The sequence below is a fragment of the Microtus pennsylvanicus genome, chromosome 11 (genome assembly GCF_037038515.1).
Source record: "Microtus pennsylvanicus isolate mMicPen1 chromosome 11, mMicPen1.hap1, whole genome shotgun sequence".
NCBI classification, from domain to species: Eukaryota; Metazoa; Chordata; class Mammalia; order Rodentia; family Cricetidae; genus Microtus; species Microtus pennsylvanicus.
Genome location: NC_134589.1, coordinates 47862308 through 47885129, shown reverse-complemented (window position 1 = coordinate 47885129; position 22822 = coordinate 47862308). Strand labels below are relative to the sequence as shown.

Genomic DNA, 22822 nt, shown 5'->3' with positions numbered 1-22822 from the left:
TGTTTCCCCAGGGCTGCTGGAGTGGAAGGCACAGCCCTAAAAGCTTCTGCAGGGCAGTACTAATTGGGCTTTTGCGGTGTCCTGCTTCACGGGAGCCTTGACAAGGAGAGCGGGGAGGGGATGAGGAGTTGTGGTCCCCCAGATGGGCACAGACCTCATCTTTGTGGCTACCCACAGGTTGCACATTGGGCCACAGAGGATCTGGGAAAGATGAAGAAATGGGATGGCTTAGACTCGGGGGAGTCTGAGCACCCACTTCAAGAGAACTGCCTGGATCCTCCGGACAGAGATCTTAACTCCAGGCCGTCTCCAGCCAAGCCCCACATCTTCACGACCAGGAGTCGCACCCGGCTTTTTGGGAAGGGTGACTCAGAGGAGGCCTCCCCTATGGATTGCCCTTACGAGGAAGGCGGACTGGCCTCCTGCCCTATTATCACCGTCAGCTCTGTTGTCATTACCCAGAGGCCTGGGGATGGGCCTGCCTGTGTCAGGTAAATCTGGAGGTCCTTCCTTTCCAAGACCCAAGTGGTTCCACCAGTGGCAGTCCCAGCCATGGGCTAACTCCTCAGAGCGGTCTTGCTTCTGGGTTAAAAGTCACAGAACTTTTAAGCCTTCAGAGGTGGTCTGGCCCACACTCTTGTACCCTCACTGGACACACAGTCACAGAAGTTGGAGTGTGTATACTGATCCCAGCTGCCAGGATTTCCAGGCCCTGAATGCTCACCAGACCCAAAAACTTAGACTTCAAAGTCAAGGTTAGGATCTTGTGGACTAAGTAGACAAACAGTTCAGGGGAAGAACCTATCAGCTTTCCTACGTCCTCTGAGGCAGGGCCAGGAGTCACAAGGTGGCTTCTGGGTAGTGTGAAGATGTCTTCATTCATCAGAGGCCAAGCCAACCCTGCTTTCCCTCTAGGATTCTGTCTTCTGAGCCCCAGAAGGAAGGCAACTGGGTAGAAGAGGTGACAATAGCAAAGACTTTCTCCAGTCTCTCTATAGACAGGTCAGGGGCATGATGGGATGGACAGTTGTGCCCCAGGATCCCCATTAGATTTGTTTCCTAAACTGCCTGGTTTGCCTTGGGGCTTCAGAAGCCCCAAAGGCTTCAGGGCAGAGCAGGGCCCGAGTTGAGGGTGTAATTTATTTCCCAGGCAGGCATCCCAGGACTCTGTCTCCACCGGTGTCGGCGTGGAGAAGCCCCCTAGGCTCTATGACCGCAGGAGCATCTTCGATGCTGTGGCTCAGAGTAACTGCCAGGAGTTGGAGAGCCTGCTGTCCTTTCTGCAGAAGAGCAAGAAGCGCCTGACTGACAGCGAATTCAAAGGTGGCCCTTTGAGGGCTGGCTTCCCAGGAGGGGGCCATTTTCCAACCCTGGCCTGGTTTTGACCCTCTCTCTGCCCTTCAGACCCAGAGACAGGGAAGACCTGTCTGCTAAAAGCTATGCTCAACCTGCACAACGGGCAGAACGACACCATCGCTCTGCTCCTGGATGTCGCACGGCAGACTGACAGCCTGAAGCAGTTTGTCAATGCCAGCTACACAGACAGCTACTACAAGGGTGAGGTGGGGGGTGGCCTGGTGCAGCTACAGCACACCTACGCCCTGAGGGGGTTGCCCCACTTCCTGCCACAATGTTGCGTTCTGGTTCGGATCAGTCTCCTTCCTGGGATCGCTGCTGCTCTCCTGCTGACTGTCCTTCCCTCCTATCTCCCTCTGACTCCTCTCTTTTGCAGCTTGGTATTTTCTGTTCTGTTCCTGCTTCACGATTTTCCTGGCTTCATTTGTGGATCCTGGCCTCCCACTGTGAGGCTGGCGTTTTCTGTGTGCTTCTTCCACAGTTGCTACCTGCTAGGGGCCTTCTCTGGGGGTGCATCTCTCTGGGCTGTAATCACAAGGCTAACTGAGCTTCCCTCTGCAGGCCAGACAGCACTGCACATTGCCATTGAGAGGCGAAACATGGCACTGGTGACCCTCTTGGTAGAGAACGGAGCAGACGTGCAGGCTGCGGCCAATGGAGACTTCTTCAAGAAAACCAAAGGGCGGCCCGGCTTCTACTTTGGTAGGGAGGCCATGTGGCATACATAAGGGAGCTAGAGACCCAGTCATTCAGGGACTAGCCAGTCTCATTCCTGGGGCCCCACTGAGGACCCTGTGTTGGCTGCAGGTGAGCTACCTCTGTCGCTGGCTGCATGCACTAACCAGCTGGCCATTGTGAAGTTCCTGCTGCAGAACTCCTGGCAGCAAGCAGACATCAGTGCCCAGGATTCGGTGGGCAACACGGTGTTACATGCCCTGGTGGAGGTGGCAGATAATACAGCTGACAACACCAAGTTCGTGACAAACATGTACAACGAGATCCTGATCCTGGGGGCCAAACTCCACCCCACCCTGAAGCTGGAAGAACTCACCAACAAAAAGGGGCTCACTCCACTAGCTCTGGCAGCTAGCACTGGGAAGATTGGGGTAGGGTGGGTGCTTTGGCTGGAGCTGCTATTATCAGGCAGGGAGGGGGTCTGGATAGAGGACTGTGTGTACCGGACTCTAATTCCACCAGCTAATGGGGCTGTTAGTGTGAGTCAGAGGAGCTGTGAGCAGAAACCATCAAGCAGGGATGTGTGTGTGTGTGTGTGTGTGTGTGTGTGTGTGTGTGTGTGTGTGTATGTAGTCTAGGTTGAGAGAAGAGGCTGATTGTTATTTTACTAGGGTGAGTGAGAATTTTGGAATATAAGGAGGGTCCTAAGGGGGAAACTTGGAGCAGACCAGGTAGACCAGGCCCCAGCCAAATCAGGGTCCTATGAATGATGTCAGGTAAGGCTGATGATGTGTCTGGGGCTGCTTGAATTGGAGGGGAGGGGCTTTCTCAATAGTAGAGATACTGGAAAGCTATCCCTGCCCATTTAAGACTAGGCTGGTCTCAAAGTTGCAGTGATCCTCCTGTCCCAGCCTTCTGAGTGCTGTGAGTACAGCCACAAACCATCAGGACTGGCTTATTGCTTCCTTAGACTTTGATTATTTCCTTCTGGCTGAAGGTTTTCTAGAAGGGGCCACCACTGTCCTTCACAGAAGGACTGTAAATCTTGAGGCCCTGGTGTAATGCAGCTGGGGCTAAAAGCAGCTAGTTAGTGGATCTAACTAGTTGCTGGGGCTTGGGTTGGGTTCCTGGTGGAGGTGGGAAGCTAAGTGCATTTTTCAGAGGAGCTCAGAGCCTGCATGGGGAAGCAGCCTGTGGCGTGGCCCTGACTGACCCAATAGGGCTCTCCTACCTGCTACAGGTCTTGGCTTACATTCTCCAGAGGGAGATCCATGAACCTGAGTGCCGGCACCTGTCCAGGAAATTCACGGAATGGGCCTATGGGCCGGTGCACTCCTCCCTTTATGACCTGTCCTGCATTGACACCTGCGAGAAGAACTCAGTTCTGGAGGTGATCGCCTACAGCAGCAGCGAGACCCCTGTGAGTGGCCAAGGCCAGCGCCCTTGCCCAAGCTCCATCCGTCTCGTCTCTCACATGAAACGCTGCTGTTAGGAGCCTGTGTCCTGCAGCCGTGCCCCTCCTCCTTTCCATTATGTTTCCCTTAGCAAACGAATGATAGCCATTCGCTCATAAAAATGAGAACATTTCGGAAGTCCAGCGATAAGGACAGCTCCCTTCGATACCGTGTGAAAAGCTCCAGAGAGTTTTTTTAATTTGTGTGAATGGGCTCATACTATACACCCTGTAGGATAAGCAATTGTTTTCACTCATTGGTGTGTGTTGTAGTTAGCTTTATATTGGCACCCAGATATCTGCCTGTTTAAAGCTGTTGCCCAGTGTCCCTCCCACAGGACGGTCAAGTTGTTTGCAGCTGCTCACCACTCCGCAGGCCACTGACACGAGCCTGGGGATTTTTCAGTGAAAGACACATGAAATTGCTGTCTCTAAATCTTACCCTATTTCTTCTTGCTTTTTGAGATGGGGCTGGCTATGCAGCCCAGGCCAGCTTTGAACTCCTGACTCTCCTCCCTCCAGAGTGCTAGGACTGTAAGTCGTGGGTTGACCCACCCTGTGGTGAGGCGGGGCATTGTTATGCATTTACTGGCCTTTTGTACCTTGGTGGGTCTCCTAAGGTTTACAGGACTATTTGCTGGTTTATTCTGGTTTATAGACCTCTCGCTTCCAAATGAATCATCAGCCTTTTCTCTCCTGCTGCAGTGTGGTGTTGCTTCTCCTCCCCGTTTGTCTCTTGGCTTTTACAGCACCCTTTACTTATGAAAATGAAAAAAAACTTACGGTTTTCATTCTGATAGGGTTAAGCTGGTCGCTCTTTTTCTTTTTTGGCTTCTGGATTGTGTGCTGTGCTCTGAAGGCCTGTTCTTTACGGAGTCACACAGCGGCCCTTCTCTGTTCTCTTCCCTCTCATTTGTAGGGAATTTCATTTTGGGTCCTTTATCTAGAGGTTACTTTTGTGTACTGAGGATGGCATTCTATTTAATATTTCTGGCTCCAAGTGAAGCATTACTGAGTACTAGCCTACCTTCATTGGGTGGAAGGCCACCTCACCTGTCCCCTCTTCCTAGAGTGACACTCCAGGCTCCAGAAGCAGACTCCAGTGGAGGCAGTGAGGGGTTACCATAGCACTTCACAGGATGGAGCTGTAGTTATAGAATCAGAGTCCAAGAAAGGTGAGGCCTGGTCTAGTTTGTCCTGTCAGCCCCGCCTAGGCGGCCATGCTAAATGTGACTTCTGAGTTCTTATAGGGTGGTCTGAAAAGGGAATGCCCTCACTACAGACTGAGGAATTTAATCTGGAGGAGAGAAAGCTCTGGGGCAGCCACCAACAATTCTTTTTTTTTTTTTTTTTTTTAAAGTTTATTTATTATGTATACAGTGTTCCGCCTGCATGCCAGAAGAGGGCACCAGATCTCATTATGGATGGTTGCACCATATGGTTGCTGGGAATTGAACTCAGGACCTCTGGAAGAGCAACCAGTGCTCTTAACCTCTGAGCCGTCTCTCCAGCCCAGCCACCAACAATTCTTGTCCCCGTTTTTTTCTGGGGATTGGAGTGTGGGCTTATCTTGGGCCATTCGGCTTGAGCAGGCAGGCTGGTGGAAGGCCGAGATGACTAAATGTATGCCAATAACAGATCACCCCTGCAGTTAGCACCCGTTTAGAAGCTCTGGCGTGAGGGAGTGAGGCTTCCCATCCCCAAAGTATTCAAGGAGTCGCACAACGGGGCCTCTGTGGTAGAGCCCAAACAGAAAGCAGGAGGCGAGAGCAAGCTGCCTTGGGTTCATCTGTTCTACGTTCTAGGTCCTGTGAGCTGTCCAAGCCTTTGGATGTGAGGCTTTGCCTAAAGCCAACTTCATGAGAAGTGAAGAGTGTAGACTGTGCCCCCCCCCCCCCCAAGAATCATCCTCTTGCCCTGGGAGTGAAGAGAGTTGCTAGAGATAATGGGATCGGGATGTGGGAGATGATGAAGTCTTGCTTGAGCACTTCGAGTGGTGGTTCTCAACCTTCCTAACGCTGTGACCCTCATGTTGTGGTGACCCCCCCAACCATAAAGTTATTTTCATTGCTATTTCATAACTTTAATTTTGCTAGTTATGAATTATAACATAAATGTCTGTGGTTTCTGATGGTCATAGGCCACCCCTGTGAAAGGATCGTTTGACCCCCAGGTTGAGAACCACTGTCTTAGGGCTTGTCCAGTTTCTTCCCAGTCAGTGTACTCACGGAGACACTAAAGTTAAGAGGGTGGCTCACTCAAGGAACCGCAGCAGAGCTGGGGCCAGCCCAAGGCCCTGGCTGTACAGCGGTTCAGACCTCCGGTGACCCTTGGTTGCTTGGCTGGCTGAGGGGGCATTCTTCCTTGACTGTATGGGCTACACAGGTGTGAGGAGTGCCGTGGGCTGGTGTAGCTATTCAGGTAGCTGCTGGTGCAAGAGTGAGCCTCACTTCTCTCTGCTCCCATAGAACCGCCATGACATGCTTCTGGTGGAACCTTTGAACAGACTCCTACAGGACAAGTGGGACAGATTTATCAAGCGCATCTTCTACTTCAACTTCTTCGTCTACTGCTTGTATATGATCATCTTCACCACGGCTGCCTACTATCGGCCTGTGGAAGGCTTGGTGCGGACAGGAGCACGGGCCCTATCTGGGGGTTGGGGTGGGGTACTCTCCTGAGATGCTATTGGCTCCAGGTCCAGACCTTGCCTGCCACCCCTTCCTAGCTCACTGAGAGGTAGAAAGGCTGCTTGGAGAGCCTTGCTTTCTGCCCTTAGTTTCCCCTCTTGCAGGCTGGCCTGTGCCTGGATTTTGTCTTTTAAGTCCATGGTTCTGGGAAGTAGAGCACATGAGCCTTGAGGCTCCTGAGTATGAAGATTCAGGATTGGGGAGGCAGTTGCCCCTGGGTGTCTGGAGATCATAGGATGGTACAAGCCCCAATTCCATTGCTACCTGCTAGCCTGCACTGTTTGACTCACCTGCTTGTTACAAATTTGCTCCTTAGACCTATGCCCTTGAGTACTTCTTCTGTGTCAGGCTGGGTTCCATCTCTTAGTTCAGTGTGTTTCTGAATTGAACCTTCTCATTTAATACCCAGATCACTAATTTTCTACCCTATTTCTGGAACATTTTTACCTGTAAATTTAATTTAAAAGCTTGAGTTCTATCTGTGTATAAAGGGCATTTAATGACTTCATTTGAAAAGAAAAGAAAATTGATAATGGGTATAGCTCAGCGGCATGGTGCTTGCCTAGGATGTGCAAAGCCTTAGGTTTGATTCCCAGCACTCCAGCATCATAACAAAATAACAAAAGAAGGGACACACACGTTGTTAGAGAGAGGAGAAGTCTGCTAATAAATGAGAGGAGGGAGTGAGCTAGTGCTGACAAAGCGTCAAGGGGATCCTCCCAGAAAATGGCTGCGACACGAGGGTGATGTTCACGGGCGTGTGGAGGACATCACAGGCTGTGGGGAGAATGGGATTCCAGTGCACCAGGTCTGTAAGAGCACCTCCACCTACCCTGTCCCCTGCTCCCGTCCACTCAGATCCTTGGGAAGGGACATTGCTTGGGAGACAGCACAGCCCTGCAAGGATCCTCTGATACCCAGAGACTCAGGCAATCAGACCCACAGAGGAATCTTCTTGCAGATGTTCCCCTAGTACCTCGTTGTTTATTGGTTGTTGTTGTTGTGATGTATGTATGTGACACACACACACACACACACACACACACACACACACACACGTGCGCACACGTGCGAGCACGTGTCATAGTGCACATGCAGAGATCAGGATTGGAAACAAACAACTTTTTGGAATCAGTTCTGTCCTTCCATCATGGGTTCCGGGGACCAAATTCAGTTCTCAGGTTTCCATGGAATCACTTTGCCAGGCCTCTGCTTCTCTCTTTCAACAGAGGGAGGCCTGTCTCCTAGGCAGGGCCAAGTCTGAACTGTAAGGCTGGGTACCTGGTGGCCCCGGTGAATGTTTGCTGAATGGGTCAATGAGTGAGTGAGTGGAGTCGCTGGCCTCTCTGTGCCTCACAGCCCCCCGGCCCCCATAAGCTCTCTGGGCTCTCTGTGCCTCACAGCCTCCCTATAAGCTGAGGAACACCGTTGGAGACTATTTCCGAGTCACTGGAGAGATCCTGTCTGTGTTGGGAGGAGTCTACTTCTTCTTCCGAGGGGTAAGCATTCTTTCAGAAGTTGTGGGCTTCTATTGTCCCTGACAAAAGTCAAGGGACCCACTGGGAGCTGAGTGAGTGCAGCTGAGAATCCTCTGGGTGTTCATGACTGTGTTGCAGGGGCCATCCAGTGGGTGGCCATCCTAAGGACCCATGACAATCAGGCAAGACAGGCAGACCTCCACCACTGTCTTGTGGGAGGGGTCTTCGATTGCCTGGCCAGCGAGCCCCAGGGCACTCCCTACCCAGCACGACTTACAGATGTGTAATGCTGCTGCACCTGCTGGTCTCATGCACACATCAAGTACTTTGCTGAGGCATCTCCTCAGGCCCTGCGGCTTTTTCTTTTAACTTGGGAGCTTTTTTTTTTTTAATTTTATGTCAACTTCCCCGTATAAACTTGAGTTTAGGGAAGACATGGGATTTATGCTTTTTAGTTTCGCTTTCCTTGAGTGAGACTCAAGAGGGGTGAGAACTCCATGAAGAGAGACCTGAATGCAGAATTTGAAATCATCATCATTATTTATATTATTATTATATAATTTTGACTTGAGTTCTCTCTATGTAGTTTATTCTGTTGTTGCATTCTTTTTTTTTTTTTTTTTGGTTTTTCGAGGCAGGGTTTCTTTGTAGCTTTGGAGACTGTCCTGGAACAAGCTCTTGTAGACCTCAAACTCACAGAGATCCACCTGCCTGTGCCTCCTGAGTGTTCAGGCACCCTCCCTTCCACTGCCTGGGGTCTTAGCTGGGGACATCCCCGTGGACACCTGGGAACCCCTCTAGAGCCAAGCCTCTTGCCAAGCTCAAAATGGCTCCCTTAATTAAGATATCTTCTTCCCTGCTCCCATATCCATGTTTCCTCCATCTCAACCACCCCACTCCCCCAAGCTCACCCCAACCCTTCCCTTCTCTCTTCTCTTTCCCCCTCTCCCCTTTTCCCCACCCCACCCCCATGCTCCCAACTTTTGCCTGGCGATCTTGTCTGCTTCCATTTTCTAAGAGGATCTATATGTGTTTTTATTTGGGTTCACCTTATTACTTAGCTTCTCTAGGATCGCAAACTATAGGCTCAATGTCCTTTGTTTATGGTTAGAATCCACTAATGAGTGAGTACATACCATATTCATATTTTTGGGTCTGGGCTATCTCACTCAGGATAGTGTTTTCTATTTCCATGCAAAATTCAAGATGTCATTATTTTTTATGGCTGAGTAGTACTCTAATGTGTAGATGTGCCACACTTTCTTTATCCATTATTCCATTGAGGGGCATCTAGGTTGTTTCTGGCTATTACAAATAATTGCTGGTGAGAATGCAAACTTGTGCAACCACTTTGGAAATCAGTGTGGCGGTTTCTCAGAAAATTGGGAGTCAACCTACCTCAGGATCCAGCAATACCACTCTTGGCAATATACCCAAGAGATGCCCAACCATACTACAAAAGCATAAAGGGATTTTTACGATAATGCTATGCTCATTTATCATAAAGGAAGGTGGTGCTGGGAGAACAAGTTAGAAGCAAAGAGGTTTCTCAGCTCTACCATGGGATACAGCAGCTCATAGCATTTTGATGATCTGTTTCTTTCCGAATTGCCTTCTAGAGACACTTGTTATTGTAGTCAATGTTTTTAAAGATCTCCATGAGTCACATGACATCACCCTTCCAATTAGCTTGATTGCTACTGCTCCGTTCTTCACAGTCTGCTGGAACCCACGCCAGTGTTCCAGCATGCTGGCCCTCCGAAAGACACCAGGAGCTTCCCTGTTCAGCCACATCTAAACTTCCCAGAAACTTACTCTGTCTGTTCCCTCACAGATTCAGTATTTCCTGCAGAGGCGGCCATCCCTCAAGAGTTTGTTTGTGGACAGCTACAGCGAGATACTTTTGTAAGTGCTGCTTTGTGTTCCGTTTAGCTCCTTCATTCTCTCACCTATGCTTGAACAGGCACATAGCAGGGCGGGCCTCAGTAGGCAGGCTGAAGCAATGGTGGGAGGCGCTCAACAAATATTCATCAGATGAGTGAATATCAACTGTTTACACTGCCAGATAAATGTCAGGTGCTGGGGTTGGCTGACTGTGTCATGGTGTCGCATGATTTACTGGTGGAGTTAGGGGGTCCCTTCCTTCCCTTTGTTCACCGAGTGTGCATCCTTCTGCTGTTCACTGGGTCGACACTGGGAGACGGAGGTGAACTATACATAGTTCTTGCCTTCAAGAATCTCTAGTCTTTAAGGTAGATTTTAAAAAATTTGTTTGCTTTTCATTCCAACTTCACGGACATTTTGGACTACATAATTCACAGTTGTTGAGAAAGAGATTGTTCATACACTGAGTGTCTAGCAGCATCCCAGGCCTCTGTCCAATAGCTTCCCCCCCACCCCCCACTTCCAGGCTTGATTATCAAAACGCCCGCAGATAAATACCAACAGTTCTTTTCTTGTGGGTGGTGGCATGTGCTCCTGGTTGGGGGCCACTGCTTTTAGAGGAGATGGATAAACAAAGGCACAGGTGTCGCACAGCCTCTGTTCATAAAATAGACTAGACCCTGTGAGCCTCATCCTGCACAGAAGGCTTTCCACCACGGGTTTCCTAGGATCTGGACTTAAACTCTCTTCTGATGCCCAGGTTTCTCTTAGTCCAGGGGCTTCTCTTTTTGCTTCTGGTGTGACTAAGGAGTTGATTTCTGGTGCTATTGTGACGAGCTTGTTCCTAGGATACATAAGCCTCATGTTCTCATGGTAATCTTCAAATACCTTTATTTTAGTTTCAAAGGGCAAGCTCAATCTTTCGGGTCTATAGCAATCGGTAAGCACAATACCTATTTGCATAAAGGAGAAATGTTCCCCTACATAGCACTGTAGGAGTAGACTTAAGATTCCATTCCTAAAAGTTACAGCCACATTACAGTCACGTTAAAACACACATATACATGCACATGCATGCAATTATACCAGTAAATATATATTACTTTTATGTTATCAAAACTACTCAAACATACTGATATAACTCATAAGAGTGTAAGAATTCTTATACTCAAAGCCAGGAGTTTCCTACCCCCAACCCTTCCCTTTCTCTGAAACCCACTTGGGCTCGTTCTTCTGACACATACTCATGCCACAGAGAAGGATTTAGCATCCTCCTTCCCATCTGCTTCCCCTTTTCCACAATTCCAATGTGATTATATAGTATTTGTTTTAGTCAGTAATCTTCATTTGCATTCTTGTCCCTTTGTAAATATTCCTAAGTGTCAAACAGCTTTGTAATAGTTCTATTACTTGTTTGTGGTTTGTTTCTTCTGACTTATCAGATTACCATTCCCTTAATTTTCCCTTGTTTAGTTTTCTCTGTAGACAATGTTAATTCTTCCCACACATCCTAAAGCAGGTGCAGTTTTCTTCAAAATCAGATTTAGAAGTTGTAACACATGGCCAGATCACTTTTCTCCCCCTGAGGGATCTCTTCCTAGAGTTTTCTTTCTTTTGTTTGAGACAGGGCCTTTCTATGTAACCCAAATTACCCTCTATTCTAACTCGCAGCAATCCTCCTGCCTTTGATTCTGGAGTGCTGGGGTGACAGAGGTGTCCACCATACCTTCTTTCCTGTTTTCTCTTTGAGACTGGTTTATTTTCCAGCCTGATCCTTCTTTCACCTGACACGTCTTTCTGTTGCCAGCCTTGGGATTCTCACGGCTCCCATCTCTTTCTCACTTCTTTCTCTTTCTTGGTCTTTCTTGTTTTCTGGACATCCTTGAGTGTTTCAGTGGTGCTGCTCAGAGGGGAAGCAGCAGATGCTGTAGAGTGCCGTGTGTAAGAGCTCTTCATCAGTAGGCTGGGCTATTCAGTACATTTCTCACTTATATTTTCAAAAAACAATGGATTGCGCAGGATAAAACTATCGTAAGTCAAGGAGCATCTACATTATATTTACATTGAATAAAATTTTGAAGAATAAAATTTCCCCTCTAACTTGCCATACATTTTCCTCCCTGTACCTGCTGGGACAGCACAGCCCCAGCCCCTGCATGGCTACATTCTCACTCTTGCGATTCTTGCAGCCTGGGCCTTTTTCCTAAGTTGAACGACTTTGCCTCTGCCCTCAGCTTTGTGCAGTCTCTGTTCATGCTGGCGTCTGTGGTACTGTACTTTAGCCATCGCAAGGAGTACGTGGCTTCCATGGTGTTCTCCCTCGCCATGGGCTGGACCAACATGCTCTACTATACCAGAGGATTCCAGCAGATGGGCATCTATGCTGTCATGATTGAAAAGGTGGGTTCCCAAGCGTGTTTCCCACAGAGCTCTGTTTGCCCCACGGATGTGAGATACTGCCCTATGCATTCTTTTCAGCCTCTCTGTATCCTCTATGGAGCCATTTGTTTAGCCCTTAGCCCATTTATTTCCCTAGAATCAAGCAACCCGGCATTGACCCAAGCCTGCAGGTTTTCTTCAAACTTGTTGCCTTTGCATTCCAAACCGCCATCTCCCAACCGGAGCCAAAGCCATGGGAGAGGTGGGAGTCATTTCCTCATGACGTCTGAGCTGGAAACCACAGAGCCTAGCCCACTGCAGGTTCCTGTCACATACCCTCTTGTCGCTCTAGGCTGATGCAACCCTGATCATTCCTGTGTTCCTACCATGGTTGGACTTGCCTTTTACCAGCCTGCTCTTTCCTGCAGATGATCCTCAGGGACCTGTGCCGATTCATGTTCGTCTACCTCGTGTTCTTGTTTGGATTTTCCACAGGTAACGGGATGAGTCAAAGCTGGTGGAAGGCAGGTGTGCTGCTCACCTGACCTCCTCAGGCTCTGCAGGGCTGGGGGAGGAGGAGCCGGGTGGGGACGACAGGTGCATTCTTGCAGGTGACCGAGGGATAGACAGAACACACATCAGCAAGAGCCCGAGAACTTGGAAATGCGATGGATGAGGCTACTGTGCTACTTGCTTGCCGTACAGCTCCATTTTGGCCCAGTTTTTATCCAACTTATTTCAATACTATTTCAGACTCACAGGAAACTTTCAAGAGTAGTACAGATGATTCCTTTCTTCTTATGCAGATTCCCCAATTTAAACATTTTAAAAATCTCCATTTCCTCGTCTGTCTCTTCTCTGTCTTTGTCTCTCTTTTCCTTCCCTTCCCCACTCCTCCCCTCCCTTTCTCATCCCTTCCATTCTTCATTCCTGGTTCTGGAGATCGAACCCAGGGTCTAATACATTCCAGGCCAGCGCCCACTGAGCTACAACCCCAGCCTTCATGATTCCCTAACCCCACCATTCAGTGCCTCTTTAGTCCCTGGCATTTTATCATAAGGAAGAGCTTTTCTCATCTCCTCAATTCAATTTTTTTTTTTTTAAACACGAGGATGGATGGCCTTGGGGGTTCTTTTTATTCCCTATAGATTCTCACTGTCACGTGAGGCATAACCCTTACTATCATCAGTTATTTTGAAGCTGAGATCTGGTCCTTGGGAGCCCCTTCAAGCCGATCCTCGGCCCCTCTACCTGGTCCACATCCTGTTGTTAGCAATGCCCCTGCCTCTGTTCTCCTTTGGGTTCTGTGGTTACGTGGGTCCTGAGGCATGCCCATCTCTGCTCCCACTCTGTGGTTTATTTTAGAACTCCTGTCTAGGAGGGTTGAACATTGGTGACTAGGGACGCTGATAGGTATGGGCTGTGGCACCTGATCTGAAGTTCTGCATATTAGTACAAGAAGGGATTGGGCTTAGGGTGTTCTCGGATGCACAGTATGGACAGCACATGGCTGCTTAGCGGTACTCAGGCTCTGCAGTACACTTCCAAAGAAGAATATTAGCAGAGGCCACTCTGCTTTGAGTTGCTCGACATCCGTGATTATAGAGTGGATCTTTAGAAGACATGGTGTGGCTGGCAAAGTGACTCAGGCTTCCTGTCCTTTTAGGCACGTTGCATATTATACAAAGGCCTCTGTATGTACATGGTCGACATAGCTTTGCATATTTCTTCAAACACCTTTTCTACTAGATCAATTCAAAGCTCTTATTATAAGAAAGCCGTGTGTTATTACAACTTTCTGATAGTCTGGGAGGGGGAGATGCTACATAACCGGGTGGCCTTCCTGCTGCCGGGTGCGGGGTAGGAGAGGTATGTATCAGGGAGTCTGGGGTCCAGTTTTCCATCCTTCACACCCCCTTCTCCTGTGACCAACAGCCGTGGTGACACTAATTGAGGATGGGAAGAATGACTCTGTGCCTGTGGAGTCTACCCCACACAGGTGGCGCGGGCCTGCCTGCAGGCCACCCGACAACTCCTACAACAGCCTGTACTCCACGTGTCTGGAGCTGTTCAAGTTCACCATCGGCATGGGCGACTTGGAGTTCACCGAGAACTACGACTTCAAGGCTGTCTTCATCATCCTGTTACTGGCCTACGTCATCCTCACCTACATCCTCCTGCTCAACATGCTCATCGCCCTCATGGGCGAGACGGTCAACAAGATCGCACAAGAGAGCAAGAACATCTGGAAGCTGCAGGTGGGCCACGGAGTGGGGCAGGGCATGCAGCCTCGAAGGTGTTGACTGTCCCTTGCTGTCACACAGTGGGGCACATGAGCTCCTATAGGACTAAGTAGGGGCCAGAAGCACTGAGCTTTAGAGATGTCATCTGTCTGTGTTTCCAGTCACATGCCTGGCTGGTAGCAGAGCCAGGGTTTAGACCTGGTAGTCTCATGTTTGAGACTCTCATGTCACACAGGTCACCAGTGATCCCTTGGTAAGCGCCATCAGTTTGTAGGGTTGCCTTCCTGGACTCAGTAGGCAGTAAATAGCCAGGTATAGGCAGGCTTGGCCCATCTTCTTCATGGAGCATGTGCCTGCCAGGCTTTGGAAACAGACCTGCTATAGGAGGTACCTCAGGGCCAGCTTGGAGGTTGCTGGGGCTGGGAGAGATTCTGGAGATGGTGATCCAGGAAGGCCTATTTCCCCTTTCTGTCAGAGAGCCATCACCATCCTGGACACAGAGAAGAGTTTCCTGAAATGCATGAGGAAGGCCTTCCGCTCCGGCAAGCTCCTACAGGTGGGGTTCACGCCGGATGGCAAGGATGATTACCGGTGGTGTTTCAGGTAAGGCAAAGCAGGAGTCGAAGCTGAGAGCTCCTGCTCTCAGTCCAGGGCATTCAGGACCCATCGAGAGCCAGAAGAGGGTGTAGAGGCTGGGCTCAGGACTCCCTGGGACCAGTCACAGGCTTAGGGAACTCTCAAAGCCAGCAGCAGGTCCAAGGGCCACATAGGACTCAGCTGTGGGCACAAGACACCCGCTGAGATCTCAGGAGGCAGGACTTCCAATATGAAGCCCTGAAAGACTTGAGGGGTTCAAAAATGACTGCCTGGTGAACAGAGCCAAACCTAGGAATCCAGTGTTAAAATTCCTGGACCTTTTGGAGTGGTTAGAAAGGACGGATTGTCCGTGAAACAAGCCCTGTCGGTCCTCCACCTGCTGTGTCTTCATCCTGATGGGCTCGGCCTTAGACAGCTGGCCCTGGATCCTGTCCCTTTCCCCACAGGGTGGATGAGGTGAACTGGACTACCTGGAACACCAACGTGGGCATCATCAATGAGGACCCGGGCAACTGTGAGGGCGTCAAGCGCACCCTGAGCTTCTCCCTGAGGTCAGGCCGAGGTGAGTTGGGATGGGTGGGGCCTGACTCTGGGAAGGGGGGGTTTCCTACTCCATGTTGACTTTCCTCACAAAGGACCTGGGCTGTGTAGCAGTGACAGATGCCGGCCATCCACATGCTAGTGACTGCTGCGTGTCCCCGGACACGCCTGTGCAGCTCTGCTAGGCGCTCCTTGGACTCATTGTTTTCAGATTAACTTTTGGTCATTGCGTGTTCAGAAAACCTTTCATGTCACCAGCATTTTAATGGCCCTCACATTTGGCTATATGACCCCATAGGGGGTCACAACCCATAGCTTGAGACTCTGGGTGTTGGACCACATAGTATTTTTGCAGAAGCCTTCATATTCATTGAGCCCCCCCGTTTTTAGTCAGCTCCAAATTGTTATTAATCCCTTGTGTAGAATTTCACACTTCAAGTTTTAAGCCTTTTGATTTTAGAGCTCCCATTTCTCCTGTGCTGAAGGTTCTATTTCTTTGCTGAGGTCTTCCAGCCATTCCCTCATTAGGAGTATGCTTTCCTCTGCTTCTTTGAACATAGGAATGTTACTTTACAATTTCTATCTGCTAAGGGATGGACTGGCTCAGAGGTAGTACTCGCCACCTACCAACACAGGGTTCTGAGTTCAAAGGTCTCTAGCTAAACCCAACATCTGGGCTATCGTGGCATCCATTTCTCTTGACTGCTATTTTTTTTCTTTTTTCTTTTTTTTTGTGACAGAGAACCACATTTTCTTGGATTCCCTTTTAGGTCCAGTATGTTCAGATTGTGTGCTGGACATGGTAGATAAGATACTGTGGAAAGCCTGGATTCAGTTACCTTTATGTATCTTTTTACATTTTATATTTATATATTTTATTATTTATTTATTTATTATTATTTTATATACTAAACGGTACTTCACTTACTTAGGAATCGCCTTGAGCTTGTGCCAGGCATAAGTGAGTGTAAGGGTGTTTCCACACACTGGCTGAGTTCCTTTCTTATACTTGAGTTAAATATGTCTGCCCCACTTCCAACCCCATTACAGCCATTATCTATCAAGTATCTTGAGAGCTCACCATCAGCAAGCAGGGTCTAGTTCTCAGCAACTACTTCTGGGTAACCACCCTGCCCCAAAGCTGACCAACCCTCCAGCATCCCACACTTGTTCCCCTATGCTCCGTGTTACTGATCTTAACTGTGTCAGCTGCCCCGCGACTGCTTCCTTCTCTCTCAGGGGAAATTCCATGCTCCGCTAGGATGGCTGTTCACTGTACTACAGTTGCTAAAATTGTCGCTAAGCAGAGCCAGGGTATTGATAGGGCTTCCCTTGTGAATGCCGCTTCTCTTAGGGTTTGTAGAATCTTACATCTGTCACCTCAAGTCTAAACACATCTGCTGAATGGCATTTTTCACAGTTTATGGTTGTCACGAGCAACAAGATTGTATGGAGATCTACTTCATCAGTGCTCATTAGCGGGCTGGTGATGTAGCCCAGGGTCAAGTACTGGGCTAGCTTGTGAAACCAGTCTGGATTCCATCTCTAGCACAGAAAAAAGCGGCTCACTTTTGGAAAGCAGTTCCCTGCCCTTGGGCTTCCTTGTTTTCAAATGGGTCCCCAGAAGTTTGGTGATTTTCCTGGGACTGCAAATGGAAAGACTCCCTGGTCTAATTGCCACCTTTGCTCATTATCTTTTCTTCGATTTGTCAGTCAGGCTAACATTTTCTGAGAGCTACTCAAAGATGGCTGTGCGTGATTTGAGTGGCCTACCATGATCCTCTCACTGACTTAGTGAGCTAGTGTTGGTTCAGACTTCTAGAATCTGAGACAGGGCAGTTTATTTTAGACATATTTAAATATGGTACCATTTTGGGAAAAGTTTCCTAGTGATAATTATCACAATAAAGCTTAAGACATGACTGCACTGAAACTCTTTTGCAAAACACGTATGACCTCTTCCATAAGAATGGTTTCTATAACTTAAGGGCCTAGGAGAGGATCTGGTGTGGTCTAGGTCATTGTAGAGGTTACCCAGCTACACAGTACACATGACATCACCCTTAAGGATGGGTTTTATTGACTGAGAAACAATGGTCAGGATAAAGGTCTAGGGAGGTAGAGTGTGGGATAAACATAATAGTCTGGGGGAGGGGATTTGGGTGAGGCCTGGCCCTACAGATCGCATAGAGCGGCCAGCTATCAACCACATCCACTCCCAGCCTTCTGGGTGGAAAACAGGTGTGTATCTCCTCACCTGAGGAGACAACCCCGAGTGTTGAACATTCTTGGTTTCCCTAGTGCTTTATCTGTGAGCACAAGGACACCATGCCCTTTACACTATACCTCTCAATGAACCTTTATCCAGTCGGACCAGTGATTTGGAACAGAAGCTGTGGGGTTTAATAACAGATTTTACACTTTATACCTATTTCTTAGGGACCATTCCTTCAGGATTTTGCTTTCTCACTTCTGTAACAGTAGTAACTCTAGTGATGATAGTCTGATAATTTGGATAACAAGGACCCCTCCCTGCCCAGCTGCATGTGGATGGAAGAAGTGGGAGAATGCAGGAGAGGGAGGAATAGGTGGTCGGTGAAGGAACTAGGGAGTGCGTGGGGAGTCTTGGTACGAGAATGAGGATATGGTGAATGGTACTGGGAACTTTAGATGCTCTGGAGACCCTGGAACTGGCTAGGCCAACAGTTCCTAAGCTGGGTGTCTCCACTTCCCAGCCAGTTAGTGGTCAGTATATTGATGGACAATAATAACTAGTCTTCCTTAAGAGTTCCTTGGGGCTTTAGTTCTTGCCAAAGTTCTTATTTGAAGCCCAGTGTCACCAGGTCTCCCTTGGTGTTTTCCTCAGCTTCTACGCCCTGCTTGGACCTTGTCTCTAAGTCTTAATTTTTCTTGGCTGCTGTTCATAACTTAAGAATTGCCCAATGTGGAGTTGCATTGCAGAAACCTCTTTACCCTCCCGTTTAGGGAGCCAGGTAATACAGGTGGAAACAGGTGTGTGATAGACTCATGAGGTCACAGGTTTGCCAGTGCCTGGGAGAAGAAGAGACCTTAAGATGTTACTTGGGAAAAAGCTTTCAACAAAATACAACATCCCTTCATGATAAAGGTCTTGGAGAGAGCAGGGATACAAGGAACATATGTAAACATAATAAAGGCAATACACAACAAGCCAACAGCCAGCATCAAACTAAATGAAGAGAAACTCCCAGTGATCCCACTGAAATAAGGAACAAGACAAGGTTGTCCACTCTCTCCATATCTATTCAATATAGTTCTTGAGGTCCTAGCTAGAGCAATAGTACACCAAAAGGAGATCAAGGGGATACAAATCAGAAAAGAAGAAGTCAAACTCTCACTATTTGCTGATGATATGATAGTTTACATAAGAGATCCCCAAAATTCTACCAAGGAACTTCTACAACTCATAAACACTTTCAGCAATGTAGAAGGACACAAGATTAACTAAAAAAAATCAGTAGCCCTCCTGTACACAGATGATAAAAGGGCTGGGGAAAACAATCAGAGAATCAATACCCTTCACAATAGCCACAAATAGCATAAAATATCTCAGAATAACTGTAACCAAACAAGTGGAAGACTTGTATGACAAGAACTTTAAGTCTTTGAAGAAAGAAATTAAAGAAGACACCAGAAAGTGGAAAGATCTCTCATGCTTTTGGGTAGGCAGAATTAACATAGTAAAAATGGGCAATCTTACCAAAAGCAATCTACAGATTCAATGCAATGCCCATCAAAATCCCAACAAAATTCTTCACAGACCTCGAAAGAATGGTATTCAACTTCATATGGAAAAGCAAAAAAACCCAAGATAGCCAGAACAATCTTGTACAATTAAAGAACTTCTGGAGGCATCACAATCCCTGACTTCAAACTCTACTACAGAGCTACAGTACTGAAAACAGCCTGGAATTGGTATCAAAACAGACAGGAGGACCAATGGAACTGAGTCAAAGACTCAAATATTAATCTACACTCCTTCAAACACCTGATTTTTGACAAAGAAGCAAAAAATATCAAATGGAAGAAAGAAAGCATATTTAACAAATGGTGCTGCCATAACTGGATATCAACATGTAGAAGAACGAAAATCGATCCATATCTATCACTATGCAAAAACTCAAGTCCAAATGGATCAAAGACCTCAACATAAAGCCAGCCACACTGAACCTCATAGAAGAGAAAGTGGGATGTACACTTGAATGCATTGGCACAGGAGACCACTTCTTAAATAGAACCTCAGTAGCACAGACACTGGGAGAAACAATTAATAAATGGGACCTTCTGAATCTGAAAAGTTTCTGTAAAGCAAAGGACACAGTCAACAAGACAAAACGACAGCCTACAGAATGGGAAAAGATTTTTACCAACCCCACATCAGACAGAGGTCTGATCTTCAAAATATACAAAGAACTCAAGAAACTGGTCATCAAAAGAACAAATAATCCAATAAAAATGGAGTACAGACCTAAACAGAGAACTCTCAACAGAGGAATCTAAAATGGCTGAAAGATACTTAAGGAAATGCTCAACATCCTTAGTCATCAGAGAAATGCAAATAAAAACAATTCTGAGATTCCATCTTACACCTGTAAGAATGGCCCAGATAAAAAACACTGATGACAACTTATGCTGGAGAGGTTGTGGGGTAAAGGGAACACTTTTGCATTGCTGGTGGGAGTGCAAGGTGGTACAGCTCCTTTGGATATCAGTATGGCAATTTCTCAGAAAATTAGGAAACAACCTTCCTCAAGACCCAGCAATACCACTTTTGGGTATGTACCCAAAGGATGCTCAATCATACCACAAAGACATGTGCTCAACTATGTTCATAGCAGCATTGTTTGTCATAGCCAGAACCTGGAAACAACCTAAATGCCCCTTGACCGAAGAATGAATAAGGAAATTGTGGTACATTTATACAATGGAGTATTGCACAGCAGAAAAAAATAATGACATCTTGAATTTTGCAGAAAAATGGATGGAGCTAGAAAACATCATATTGAGTGAGGTAACCCAGACCCAGAAAGACAATTATCAATTTACTCACTCATATGTGATTTTTAAACATAAATCAAAGAAAACCAGCCTACAAACCACAATATCAGAGAATCTAGACAACAATGAGAACCCTAAGAGAGACATACATGGATCTGATCTAATGGGAAGTAGAAAAAGACAAGATATCCTGAGTAAATTGGGAGCATGGGGACCATGAGAGAGGGTTGAAGGGGAGAGGAAGGAAAGGGGGCAGAGAAAAATGTATAGCCAATAAAATCAATAAAAAACCAAATAAATATACTTATTTACCAATACACACACACGAATACACACACACGAATACACACACACACACACACACACACACACACACAGAGAGAGAGAGAGAGAGAGAGAGAGACAGAGAGAGAGAGAGAGAGAGAGAGAGAGAGAGAGAGAGAGAGAGAGAGAGAGAGAGAGAGAGATGTTACCTGCGTGGATGAGGGGAAGAGGAAACTTCATGGATCCAAGAGTTTGAAGAATTTTTTCCAGGCAGGGTCTCACTATGTAGCCTTGGCTGTCTTGGAATTCATGCTGTAGACCAGGCTGGCCTTGAACTCACAGAATTTCACCTGTTTCAGCCTCCTGAGTGTTGGGATTAAAGGTGTGTGCTACTATACCTGGCTAAGATTTTTTTAAAAATATATTTTAAAATTAAAATATAATACCATATTTTCTTCCTTCTAACCCCTCCTATGTCACCTCCTTTCAACCCCTTCCAGGTACTCCCATTATTTGTTATTATAGATATGTATGCACATATTTATATGCACAAATATATAAACATAACCTTCTGAGTTTGCTTTTGTTGTTAGTGTGTGTATGATTTCCAGGATACCACTTTGTATTGGGTAACCAATATGGAGCTTGCCCTGGGAGAGGCTAATTCCTCCTCTCTCAGCAGCCATTAGTTGCCTGTAGTTCTTTGTCCAGGGGTGGGACTCTGAGATTTTCTTCTTCTGTGTTATCATGTCTATTGATATTGTCATTATTTAGGTCTTATTTAGGCAGCCATCTCTAGGAGACAGTCTAATAGCAGACTTCCTGGTCCTCTGGCTCTTACAGTCTTTGCTCCCTCTTCCAAAACATTACCTGAGCTTTAGGTGTAGGAGTTGTGTTGATGATGTATCCCCTGGGGATGGGTTCCCCACAACCTACTGATCTCTGCATTATATCCAGTTGTGGTTTCTGTCATGGTCTCTGTCTGCTTTAAAGAGAGGTTTCTTTGATTGAGGGGTACCTAGGTCTCCTTTCATCTGGAGATGTGAGGCCTACCAATAAACCCATACTTGTTTTGTTGTATCGAAGGTGCTAATGATTTTGTTGCCTTTCAGTTGCAGGGAGAAACTGGAAGAACTTTGCCCTGGTTCCCCTTCTGAGGGATGCAAGCACTCGAGAGAGGCACACCACCCAGCCTGAGGAAGTTCATCTGAAGCATTTTGCAGGATCCCTTAAGCCAGAGGATGCTGAGGTCTTCAAGGACTCCATGGCCCCAGAGGAGAAGTGAGGGACACCATCCAGGGGTCAATGCTGGGCCTTTGGATGGCCCATTGCCTCTGTGGGGGAAGGGTGTGCTCAGGGAACATGGAGTCCTGTCGTTGCCTGGGTCCATTCTGTGCCTGCCTAGGCACAATCCTAGGACGTCACAGGGAATGCTGTGGAAAAGTGGGAGGTTGCGTGGGAAGAGATCTGCATCCAACCATGACTGTCTTCAGGCGAATTTTCAAACATTTGGCCTTCAGCTGTGTACAAGCTTTGTTTAAACAGAGCAAATCTCCACTTGGACACATGTTACACCCTGGCTTTATTGGATTTTTGGACTGTTGGGATAGGAGCAGATGTAGTCCAGGAAAACAACCTTTAAATACTTGCTTTGATATAAAATGCTGAAACCTTTCTCCTCTACACTGTGTTGACTGTCTTACCTGCCCTGAGAGGCTTTGGAGGAGTCTGTCATTTGACAAGCCCAGAGAAGGTGGGGGATGCTAGTCTCGTTCCCAATTCCAGCAGAATCAAGTTGTTCCAAAGTGACTTTCCTCTTCAATGTAGAATATTAGTCTTTACAAAGTATTAGCTTCATTGTTGTTTCAAAAAAAAAATACAAAACCATATCCAAAGGACATGTCAGGAAGTTTTCAATCCAGGAGACATGGCAGGAAGTTTTTAATGATCTTTCTTTTGCCATAATCACAATCCTGCTCCACTTCCTGCTGTGCTAAATGCACCTCCCAATGTTAGTCCTGTAATTCACAAAATAAACTCTGTATGTGTCTGCAGATATTCTTTATAATAAGTATGAACTTGGTGATAATAATTGGGCTGACATTGCTAGGTGGTTCTCTCTTCAGTCTGTGTTCTCCCCCGTGTGTGTGTGTGTGTGTATGTGTGTGTGATAAAACACTCTGGTCAAAAGCAACCTGGGGAGAAAAAGGTTTATTTAATCTTACA

General features: G+C 47.2%; 1 protein-coding gene across 1 annotated transcript; it reads left to right on the top strand.

The window, feature by feature from the left end:
• The first annotated feature begins 210 nt into the window (after positions 1 to 210).
• Positions 211 to 22594, top strand: Trpv1 (transient receptor potential cation channel subfamily V member 1). Its single transcript, XM_075942381.1, has 15 exons — positions 211 to 491; positions 1151 to 1323; positions 1405 to 1557; positions 1918 to 2058; positions 2164 to 2462; positions 3272 to 3451; positions 5953 to 6111; positions 7578 to 7673; positions 9487 to 9557; positions 11771 to 11936; positions 12344 to 12410; positions 13851 to 14173; positions 14634 to 14761; positions 15202 to 15317; positions 21709 to 22594. The coding sequence occupies exons 1-15, from the start codon at positions 211 to 213 to the stop codon at positions 21879 to 21881; spliced, it is 2526 nt and encodes an 841-aa protein (XP_075798496.1). The 3' UTR covers positions 21882 to 22594.
• Positions 22595 to 22822: the final 228 nt, after the last annotated feature.